An 11,251-nucleotide genomic window follows, 5' to 3' on the forward strand; every position below is an offset into this window, starting at 1 on the left:
ACCCTGCTTCCCCCCCATGTGTGCACAGCCCACTACAAGACTATTCCCAGGACCTTCCCAGCACCCCCCCCCCCCCCACAAGCCGCCATACAGACTCCCCCACTCCCTTGAGACCCAGCAGAGGGGAGAGCGTACCTGCCCCCCCTCCACTCCCCACAGCATGACGCTCCCTGCTCTGCTCCCCAAACATGGCTCCCCTTTCCCAGCTCCTCCAAGCATGATGCCCCATCTTTGGCCTGCTCCTTGCAGCCAGGTGCCCCCTGTGCAGCTAACCTCTCACAGCACAACTCCCCCAAAAGCCCTGCAGCCGGCCCATGGGTCCAGTGGTGTAACAGTTTCACAGTGAAAGTATTTAATATGAGAACTGGTCCTGCTTCTATCTATCTGGCTTCTTGAGCTTGCAGCAGCTGGGCCCCTCTGGGTTCTTCTGACAGGGTTGCTCCTGCCTGTCCCGCCTATAGAAAATCCATGGCAGGGCAGTGCATTCACCCATCCAAGCCTTCCTCCATCCTTTTGTCCCTGTAAGACAGTAAACCACTATCATCCAGGAGGGACCACCTAAGAATAACTTGCCTGAATCCCAGCTAGGGGTGCTGTGGGAGGTCATGGGGCAGGAGCACTGGCTGTGTGGGATGTTCCCAGTAATGGGTGCTTTGCAGGATAGTCTACAATGGGTCTCAGAGCAGGGCAAGACAGCACCCAGTATCATGGTAGGCTCTGGTATCAGCTGGATTTCAAGATACAAATGCACTGAACAAGGAGCTGACTAGAGAGAGGGTGTTTGGGTGGCCAAGTGCTTAAAGAACAGAAAACCCAGCCGTACCTGGCATCCCATGCAGTTAGTTTTGCTTTGCAGCTTGCGCTTTCTTTCTGCTGTGAGGAAGGAAAGCAGACATGCTCAGCCATTGTAACCTTATGCCTGTGTCGCAGTCTTAGCTTCTGTATGAACTTGAGTCCCTGCTTGCCCACTGCCCCAGAAGGGATGGACAGATTCACCCAAAGAATGAAGCTGCTGTTACAGACAGGGCACTGCAGTGAGGAGCCTTTGTTTCCATTGCAGATTTTCCTGGGTAAGCTCGAGGACCACTCCTGGGGGTTTCCATCCCCCAGGAAGGGGTAAAGATCCTCGGGGTGGAGTTTGACCCAGAGCTGGCGGGGCCGAGGGCATGGGAGAAGATGGAAGCCAAGGCCAGACAGAGGCTGGGGCTATGGCAATCACACTGCCTGTCAATGCAGGGGCAGATGGCGCTGATGAAGACGTTGCTCCTGCCTAGACACACCGCTCTAGTCTTCCCCCATCAGAACAAGTCGTTCGCAGAATCCAGAGAGCCATGTGTGTTTTCTTTTGGAACTCCACATGGGAGAAAGTGGCGAGGGCCAAGCAGTACAAACCAAAACAGTCCAGAGGCAGAGGGATGCCACGCGTCCTTCTCTTCCTCTGGGCCAAATATATGAGCCAGGTTTGCAAAATGGCAACAGGGGTGGAATCTAAAAAAGCCAGCTTTGTTAAGCATTTTGCAGGGCAGTTGCTGCAAGTGGCAAGTGCACACAACAACTAACAGGAGCTGTGGACTATGCTTTCCCTATGGTTTTACAAGATCCTGAAGTGCTTTCAAGAGAAATACAAGCTGCACGATGCTACCCTAGCAACCCTGGTGAACCACTGCAAGATATGGGAGGTGGCAAGGGCAAGAGACACCACATCACCAGTAGGCTTACTACCTGGTGAGAGCTGCCAGGCCATGTGGGAGCGAATCTTCCACAAAGACCTGCAGAAGGAGCACAGAGACCTGAACTGGCAAGCAGCCCACCAAGCACTCCCCGTGCAGGCACAGAAAAACAGTGCAGGGCAGAGAGGTCCATCAAACTGCCTGAGGCCCACCTGCTGCTGGCAGGCAGGAAGGATTGACCACCTCTTCTGGAACTGCCTATATGCCAAGGAGGTGTGGAAGAAAGTCCGTGTGCTCCTCCTGGTGGTGACAGGTTTCAGAAATCTGACCAGGGAAGTGGCTCTCTACTGGCACCTGACCAGACAGCAAGGGACCCCAACAGCTCACTTCGACCAGTTCATATCCTGCTTCAGGTACGCACTGTGGAAAACCAGGAACCTGTTCATAAACAGACACTCAGACCCCATAGTCGAGGACTGTATTAAAATGGGACTAAGCAAAATGTACTGGTATTATAGGAAGACAGAAGAGGATGATGGGAGAGAAATGGCAGACCTCATCTGGAGAGGGGTCTGGCATAGACTTTTTCAGGAGTAGACCCTCTGAGGAGGGCAGTGGGTGGGGGTATGAGTATAGAGATAGGTGTATGGGCACGCGGTTGCGCAGTGTGAACTGTAACAGGTTTTTAGTGTGCTTTGAGCTGCCAAGTGAACCACAAGGGCCACTTGGCAGAGTGTTGGAGGTGGAGTGTATATATATATTTTGGGGTGTTTTTTGCAAGAAAAAAATTGCAAATTTTCAACAAAATGTGTTCTTTTTTGTTCAAGCAAGCAAAAACAGGTAGGAAAAAATCAGTTTAACCAAAGAAGGATTTTAAAAAATGGGTTTACCAAAATCTGTCAAAGATGTAGTGAATGTTAGCAGGAATCTAAGGAGAAAATGGCCAAGAACTGATTTTGAATGAAAAAAAAGCAAACCCACAATAATTTGCAATTAAAATTCTGTCAAAAATAGGAAAAATAATCTGGTTTGAAACATAATTACACCAAAAAGGGGGGCTTATCTGTGGGGCCCCCTGTGGCCCACAGGATGTGTCTTTGCAATAAAATCAGCGGTCAGCTTTAAGCATAATTAGGTAGTAATTTGCATCCTATTGGGACCTGGCAGTCAAGAATAGGTAGTCCTACGTACTGGATAGTGGCCTCACTGGCTCTCTGGCCTTGTTGGGGAAGCCTCCCTCTCTGTCCACTCTATCGGAGCAACAGACTTTGAAACCACAAGAGGTTCCTGGCAATGGAATTCTCATTTTCTGAACTAAGCTAGTGGGGAGTACAAACTAGGAATCCTGACTCATGGTCCCTCTGATCTAACCCCACTGGATCCCACTGAGCTCAGACAGAACCCAGGAGTCCTGGCTCCCAGCCCACAGCTCTAGCCCACTAGGCTCCAATGAACTGGGGACAGATCCCAGAAGTGCTGATTCCTAAGTCTAACCAACCAGATCCCAATGCCGCCCCACCCCACCCCACCCAGAGCTGTGGCAAAATGCAGACCTCCTGGCTTCTGCCTCCTGCGGAGCTCCCAAGGGATAGCAGGGAAGCAGCAAAGACCTGAGTCAATCTTCGGAAGCCTTGAGTCTCAGGAGCAGGGCGTAAGAGGAGTGAGAGTGGCTGCCCAGGGGCCAGGATTCACTGCTAGCCACCCTAGAGAGAGGGAGAGACCCCAGTTAGGCCAGCTGAGGCTTCACAACTCTGGTACTCCACAATGCCCCTGCTCCCTTCCCAGAACATCCTGCCTTCCCCCATGGCTTCTCAGCCAGGCCAGGAGACAGCATGGCCTTGTGTACACAGGGGAAACTGATGCAGTGGGGAGGAAGAGCAGAGACCACACAAAGTTACCGCCACTCTCAGGAACACAACCCTGGAATCCTGGCCCTGCTCTCACCCACCAGACTCCATCCCCTCCAGTGCCCAGGTGCTCTGGCTCCCAGACACCACTTTCTCCAACCCACCAGACCCCACTACTCTCCCAGAGCTGTGAGACCATCCATATGACCTGGCTTCCAGCTTCCCTGATCTCATCTACCAGCCCCCATTCTCCCCCCCCTGCTGGGGATGGAACCCAGGTGTCCTAAGGGTAGTCTGCACCTGCCATGTCCTAGCAAGTGGCATGTCTACTTGGCTGACATGACTGGCTCCAGCCCCCTACCTGGTCACTAATGGCTCCATGGAGGAGCGGTGGCTCCTGTTCCACTGGTCTTCACTCCTGTTTCTCATGTTGCTGTCCAGCTTCAAGGGCCAGGCTGTGCTGGGCCCCTGTGAGGGCCCCACAGCACTTAAGGCCACAGCTGGCTCTGACAGGCCCACCGCCATTGAGGCCTTGGAGCTCCTAGGAGCTATCAGCTGGTCACTTGGCTCTTCTGAGCAGCTGGGGGAGCCTTGCTGGCTCTTCACCTTGCCCTGCTTTTTGGGTGCCTTCCTGCTGGCCCTGGACTTAGAGGCTTGCCTGGCTGTAGCACTCAAGGAGCTGTGCTTATTTTTGCTTCTCCCCTTGTTGACACTGCTCTTGAGGCCCACTTCTGAGCACCCTACGGCCACAGAAACTCTGGATACCTCCAAGTGGCCAAATGCTGCAGAGACTTTTGATTTCGCTTGAGGGCGGAGAGTCCCAGAGACCCTGGACTTCTCAGAAGGGCCGTGGGCCACAGAGTGTGCGGACATCCTCCATGCTTCTCTAGCCACATCCCTGCTCTCCACATGTTGGGCAGCTGTGGCAGAAGGGGCATCTGCCTCCTTGGTGACATTTGAGGAACGAAGCTGATTTTGACTTCTGCTCTCCGCCTCTTCAAGCTGGGTGCTGTTTGTATGACCTAGTACAGATGGCTCCACAGCCACAGACAATGTTTCTGGCTCTGAGCGCTCCACAGCCACGGAGGTTATGGGGACTCTGGATGGCTCAGACTCACTGATAGAACCATGCTGGCTGTCACTCTGCTCCCTGGGGCTCACCTCTGACACCACCTGGCCACCTGTTTCTGAGGGCTTGGTGTTTCCCAGATTAGAACCAGTTGCTATGGTTGTTGGAGCCAGCAGAGAGGGGCCTACACTCACAGACAATGGAGCTACTTCTGTAAGCTCCATTCCCTCAGAGTCTTTGGATTTCTTTGATGAGCCATGTGTTGCCAAGGGGTTGAATTTCTTTTGTGGGTGGGGTGCTGCAGAGGGACTGCATTTCTCAGGTGAGCTGGGTTCTGTGGAGGGGCTGGGTTTCTTTGGTGGTTCAGGTGCTGTGGGAGTCCTGGATTCAGGACTCAGCCCCACATCAGGGACTAACGGTTCCCATGAGCCAGGTGTGGCCAGGGAGCCCTTACTCAAGGGCTTCACCACACCTGAGATGGTCACCCGTTTGGAGGCCTTAGAAGAGAGCTGAGTTTTGTCCTCCTCACTCTTCCTCTGTGGGAATGGGAGAGGTGATCATGGGACAGTGCTAGAGTGGAGGGCACCAAGAGCAACCATGACAAGGGACTGGGGAGCTGAGGGTGTCCCCTGCAGGAGTAGTGACAGGACAAACCCCCTCCCAGTGCACACAGCAGTACCCCTTCCTAAACAGGGCCCTCCCTGAGGGGAGAGAGGAGCCCATCCTCACGGCCTGCCCATGCCCAGACCTCTCCCTGAGAAGCGGACAAAGGCATGGTAGGGATTGGGGGAAGGGACAAAGAGGTTGGAATGTGGACCTCTGTGTCGAGCCAGGAACGGCACCAAGCTCCATCTTAGGTCCAGACACCTTCAGGCCTGCCAACATCCACACCCTCTCTCAGCTACCCACCTGCATCAGCCAGCAACCCTCTTGGCAAGAGCCCATCCATGCAACTACAGTGCCAGCACCACACACATCCAACCACAGCCACGGAACCACGCATACCCAACCACAGCCCTAGCACCACACACACCTACTCAAACACAGCCCCAGGACCATACACATGCCCAACCACATCCCTTAGCTCTGCACACAGACACATACAACGCCAGTCCCCAGCACCACACATAACCCCACCAACCCCAGAACTATGCACATACACTTAACCACCCCCCACCTCAGCATCATACATGCACAGCCAACTGCACTCCCTGGAGTCCCTGCAGTACATGCACAGCCAGCTGCAGTCCTATCAACTACAGAACTGCACATAAACACCAAATCACAGCACTTTAATATGGGACACACCTACTCTACCAAACTCCCAGCACTGTATACACAATCACAGCCCCCAGAACCATACACACAAATACCACCCCAGCACTGCATGCACACCCCACAACTCCAGCACCATATACACCCTGCAACTACCAACCCCAGCACCACCATGCATGGCTCTCCATAATCTCCCGCAACACTATATATTCCCATCACCCATGGCCCTTCCACCACCCACCTGCACCCCATACCTGACTCGTCTTCCCAGTCATCAGCTTGTCCAGCGAGTTGGAGAGGATGCTGTAGAGAGTCACAAAGGTAACGCTGCTCCGGCTTTTGGCTGCTGGGAAAGCCAGAGTTATAGGACACCGCAGCCACCAGAGGGTGCAGTAGGAGCCCTGAGACAGGTGTGCTGGATGTGTGGGAGAAGCTCTTTGCTGCTCCATCCCCAGTAGGGGAGCTGCGGAGGCCATGGGGTAGGAGTGCTCCTGGGGTGGGATCCCATCAGGGTCATTGTGCGGACCGTGGGGCAGGAGCACTAGCTGAGGTGGGGTTCCTAGGTGCTTACAGCCCTGGCAGAGGCTTTCGGGTCCCTCATGAAGGCACATCTCTCCATGAATTGCAGGCTATTTTCTCACCTGAACTCAGCACTGCTTTCAATTTATTCTTTATCTCAGGTGGCCTTTCCCTGGAAAGGGAGAGTCCTGTCAGCCCAGAGTGATTTAGCAGTCAGTGGGGTTCCCACATTGTCCCAGAGCCCCCAGGTGAGAACAGGGGAGAGGCTGCTGGCCCAGCAGCACCCAACCATGGGTGTTGGAAGAGGGGAGATTCACCCTTCTCCAAAACAATGTGGGCTGGCACTGGGATGCAGCCACCTCTGGTGAAGCTCTTGAAGGGCTGGTTATACAGGAATGTCCATCCCTAACCCCAAGCACATACTTGGACTGCTTCTGGCTGGAGTCACCAGAGCCAGCTGGGTGTTGGACTTGGCCATGTTCCTCATTGGCCTCCTGGGACCTGACACCTGCCTTCCCTGCACTCTTCTGGCTGCCCAGGAGGAAAGAGCCAACAGCTGCTGATGCGGTGGCCACTGCTGAGTGCCCCACACCCATGGAGATCTCCAATCTCTCAGGAAATCCAGGCTCTGCACTCAGCTTCTGTGAAAGGCCCTGGGCTTGCTTCTCAAGCATGCTTGACAAGGCCTGGATCCTCCCAGCGCTCTGCCTGTGGGGGTGCATGACCATTGGCTGAACCCAGCCACAATGCCCCTAGGCAGCGGTGTCTGTCATCAATCATCCTTGTCCCTGAGCTGCAGGGGCATTACAGAGCCAGAGGCATCGAGGCTTTCTAATTTTCACCAGGACAAGAGCTGAACTCAGGCATCCTGGCACCCAGCTTTACCCCACACTCTACCCCATCAGACCCCACTCCCCTTCCTCAGCTGGGCTAGAACTCAGGTATCTTGGCTCCTGGCCCCCCTGCTGCAACCACAGGACCCCACCCTCCTCTCCAAGCCAGGCTCTGCACAGTGGGTACGTACTTGGTGCTGTGCTGCCCCCTGCTGGGGCTCTTTGGCTCCTGTGTCTCCCTCTTCCTCACATGTGGGTGTTGGCTCTGACAGCCCCAGGGGACCTTTTCTTCAGGGAGTGCATGCAGCCACCCACTCTGAGGGATCAAAGAGTTAAACCAGAGGGTGACAGCCTGGTGCTGGGTACTTGCCAGGGCTGGGGTGGGGCTAGGGACTAGGTAGATGGATAGGTGGATGGATGGGGTTGGGGTAGAGGGATGGGGGAGCTTGGCCCTCTATTACCTGTCAGGGCCCACACCTCTGAGGCCCCTGCCCTGTAGCCCAACTACCCATATTGCCCTAATCCCACTCTGCTCTACTATCTGTCCCTATGAAACCCGTGCCCATGACCTTGCCCTGAACCCCAACCTAGTCCCTGCCCCACAGTCTGTCCCAAGGCCTGCATCCCACCCCACGCTGCCCCACATCGCAACTTACCCCACACCCAAACCTGTTCCCACAGCATCCCACACTGCCTACAGACCTAAGTGCACACCCCACCCCCTGCACCACCCTGGGCCCAGAGCACCATGGACATGGCGTTGTAGTGGGAGCGGTGCCAGCTGTAAGGACTTCCTGGGCCACCCATGGATGTCCGACTGAAGCTCTCCAGTGGGGCCTGCAGAAGGTGCATGAGGCGCAGCCAACGGGCAAACAGCAGGTGGGCCTCGCCTTGTGGGGCACAGAGCTGCAGGTAGTAGGCGCGCCCATTCACTAGCTGCAGCTTGAGCTGCTGCTCTTCCATGTCATGGATGTAGAGGCTCGCCAGCTCCAGCGGGATCAACCTGTGGGGTGAAGGCTGTCAGCCAGGACACCTGGGTCCTACCCTGCCCTGAAAGGGAGGGGGGGACACGGACCAGGGAACAGAGGAATCATGCACTCAGCAGCCACCTCTGGGATGGGGCACATTGAAGGCTGGTTATGCAGGGGCCATTTATTGAGAATGCACACACCAAGCCTCCAGCCTGCTCCCCACAGCACTGTGTCCCCCACCTCCCCCCAACCTCCTGCCACCTCCATGCCCTGTCACCCTCCAGTCCTCACCTGGTGAGCTCTAGGTCACAAGCTGCATGGGGTGCACAGAGGGCCTGCTCCTTGCCCTGGGCATGATCCTTAGAGCATGCAAGGATCATGATGTCTGGCAGCAGCAAGGCAGGACTGGTGGCAGTGATGCCCACAATGACCAGGTTGTCATGGCTGTGCAGGTACACTGGCTCTCCATGCCTGGTCACCTGGGCATGGGTAGAGGTTAGTGTGGGCCTGGCACCTGCACCACCCTCACTCCTACCCCCACCCCGGTGTACCACCCCGGCCCAGGGAACAGGGTGCAGTGTGGGGAGAAGCCTGCAGGGGGTGTCAGAGAGCACATCAACTGCTAGGGGTGGGTCAAACAGGGACACATGTAGGGGGACCACGCAGCTGACACATGGCTGACCTGTAGGAAGGTGCTCTCAAAAATGGGGGCAGGGCGCAGGGGCTCATACTCGCCATGGCCCAGCAGCCTCTGCAGCTCACCGATCCCAGGGATCTGGCTCTCAAAGGCAAAGTCACTGAGGCAGTGAGGGAAGGAGCGCAACCTCCGCTGTGGGAGCCCTGCAGGAGGCCTGATCTCTCAGGCATAGCTCCCAGTGCCCACTCCCAGCATTAACCCACTGGAGCCCATTCCCTTCCCAAAATCAGAAGAGATCCCAGGCTTCCAGCCCCTCCCCTCACACCCAGCTCCTCTCCCCAAGCTGAGATAGGTATCTGCATCCTGGCCCTAAGCTCCACTCCAGTCCCTTGCATCAGCTGCCCACACACACACCAGGCGGGTACATCAAAATCTGGCTGGGCCCATCAGGGCTGGCAGGAGTTACTCTGGTGCTGGGGGCCTGGGCAGTGGGGTGCCCGCAGGGCCATGGCCCCCATGCAAGGATCCCACAATGCTATCTGCCCCATGGCTGCCTGGCTGGTGTCCTACCCTGGCACATGACCCCATGGAACCCCCAAGTCTCCCCATTGTGAGCTCAGCCCAGAATGCCCTCCCCCCCAGCAAGAAGCCCCCTCCCAGTGCGCAGGACCCTACCTCCCCCCACCCCCACATCAGGCCAGTCCCTCCAAAGCAGGAAGGCTCTCCACACTTTTGCCACTCTGGCGCCTAGCTGTGCAGGATGTTTACCCCTTTCTCCCCCACCCTCCGGCTTTCTAGGGTCCAGGCATGGTGACTTCAGTGATGATGGAGCGTCTGCCTGGGACTTGTTCTCTGGCTGGGGCCTCTGGTAGCACTGGTGAAGCAGGAGACCCTTTCTATCCCACTGAAGATTACTCCTTTGGGATAGCTAGTGTCTTGTTCTTGGGGGGGGGGGGGGGGAGGTGGCAGGGGCCAAGGACACAGCGTGAGATGGGGAAATAGGGTATCTCTCCAGGTGGCCTGGCATGCCTACTGCTCAGATCCCTACCTCTGCCTTTACCCCTGCTCCTGCCTGTGCACATACATTTGTCTGAGTGGTGGTACTGGGGGGAGCAGCAGTTTTCATAGCTGTCCCCAGGCATTGCACCCCACTTCACAGAAAGGGGAATTGGTCCGTACAAGTCAAGGCCTAGCACTCATTTCCTACCAAAGGTCAATGTGACTGGGGGATTGGGACCAACAACCCTGGAGAAGAAAGGCTCCTGCTCCCCCTGCCCTCCCCCCCCTCCTGCCCTCAGCTGTTCCACACCCAGGGAGGGGCAGTGCAGGGTAAGGGTGTGTGGAAAGCGGGAAGCAGGAGTTGGGATTCCCCGAGCCAGTGGCTGAGAGTTTGTAATCAGCAGGGTCATTAATTCAGCCCCCGCCCACCCCCTCCACTCTGGAGCCCTGGAGCCTTCAGGTTTATGGGCCGGTGAGCTCACAGTCTTGATGGGAACCAGTCAGTGCTGTGTGGTTTCCTGGCTAGGCCCTGATGTGCCACGCACTCCCCAGTCTTAGCCCCTGCCCCCAGACCTGGATTGTCCCTATCCCTGCTGGCACTCCTTACTCTTGCCCCACAGCCACCCTACCCCGCTGCCCCAGCTGCCATTTCAGGTACCGGAGAAAAAAATTTAAGTACATCCCTTTTTTAACCCCTTTCATTCCAAAGCTACTCAATCAAGCAGCAGTTGTTAGCATGGCCATGCAGCCAGATGTTTACTGGGAACCCTACAATGACATGCCAGCTACCCTGGCAGGCACAATAATACCAAAACCATGGGACATAGCAGAGCTGGAAGCTCAGCATTAAGCAAAACCAGCTCCAGGACTATATGGCCAGATGCCACCATCATGCTTCCCCACAACTCCTTCCCCCCTAGGGGGTTCCAGGTCCCAGGGGAGGTCAGTCTGAGGAGGCTGGGGGCACTGGGGCGTTCTTCCCCAGTGCCATCTTGGAGACAAAAAGAGCTCTCCTTGGTGCCAGACACTGGCCCTGCCCAGATGTCTGGCCTCTGGGGCTCATGTGATGGGGCTTTGGGTGGGGACAGGAAGCCAGGGCTGGAGCCGTGAGGGGGGCAGTGAAGGGAAATGATGCACCCAGAGTGGAGCAGAGGTGACTGACAGGAAGTGAGTGGGGATTCTCTGCAAACCCTGGTGGCATGAGAGGCCCTTAGTAAGTGGCAGAGGGCTGAAGCCCATACTGAGACTCAGGTGCCTGGGGCAGGTAAGAGGCCATAGGAACCAGATGGGCACGCAGGGTCTGTGTGTGTGTGTGGTGGGGGAGTGGCCTTTCCCACTCACAGCGCAGTGATCATAGGCACCGCAGCAAACTTGGCCTGGTTTTGGTTTACACAATATCGTCAGGGCCAGGATGCTTGGGGGCAGGCCTGG

The 11,251-nt window shown here is 56.1% G+C and overlaps 1 protein-coding gene and 1 long non-coding RNA gene across 2 annotated transcripts; both read right to left on the reverse strand.

Moving 5' to 3' along the window:
• Nucleotides 1–172: 172 nt before the first annotated feature.
• LOC132250827 (uncharacterized) lies at nt 173–3,500 on the reverse strand. The gene is made up of 3 exons (XR_009462472.1): nt 3,224–3,500; nt 824–873; nt 173–519 (listed from the first exon to the last, which is right to left on the reverse strand). It is a non-coding gene; the product is annotated as an uncharacterized LOC132250827 (long non-coding RNA).
• A 374-nt stretch (nt 3,501–3,874) lies between these two features.
• On the reverse strand, nt 3,875–9,409 carry GARIN5B (golgi associated RAB2 interactor family member 5B). The gene is made up of 7 exons (XM_059729343.1): nt 9,392–9,409; nt 8,867–9,013; nt 8,476–8,663; nt 7,933–8,216; nt 6,116–6,204; nt 5,041–5,122; nt 3,875–4,740 (listed from the first exon to the last, which is right to left on the reverse strand). The coding sequence occupies exons 1-7, from the start codon at nt 9,407–9,409 to the stop codon at nt 3,875–3,877; spliced, it is 1,674 nt and encodes a 557-aa protein (XP_059585326.1).
• Nucleotides 9,410–11,251: the final 1,842 nt, after the last annotated feature.

Source organism: Alligator mississippiensis, chromosome 5 (assembly GCF_030867095.1).
Source record: "Alligator mississippiensis isolate rAllMis1 chromosome 5, rAllMis1, whole genome shotgun sequence".
NCBI lineage: Eukaryota > Metazoa > Chordata > Crocodylia > Alligatoridae > Alligator > Alligator mississippiensis.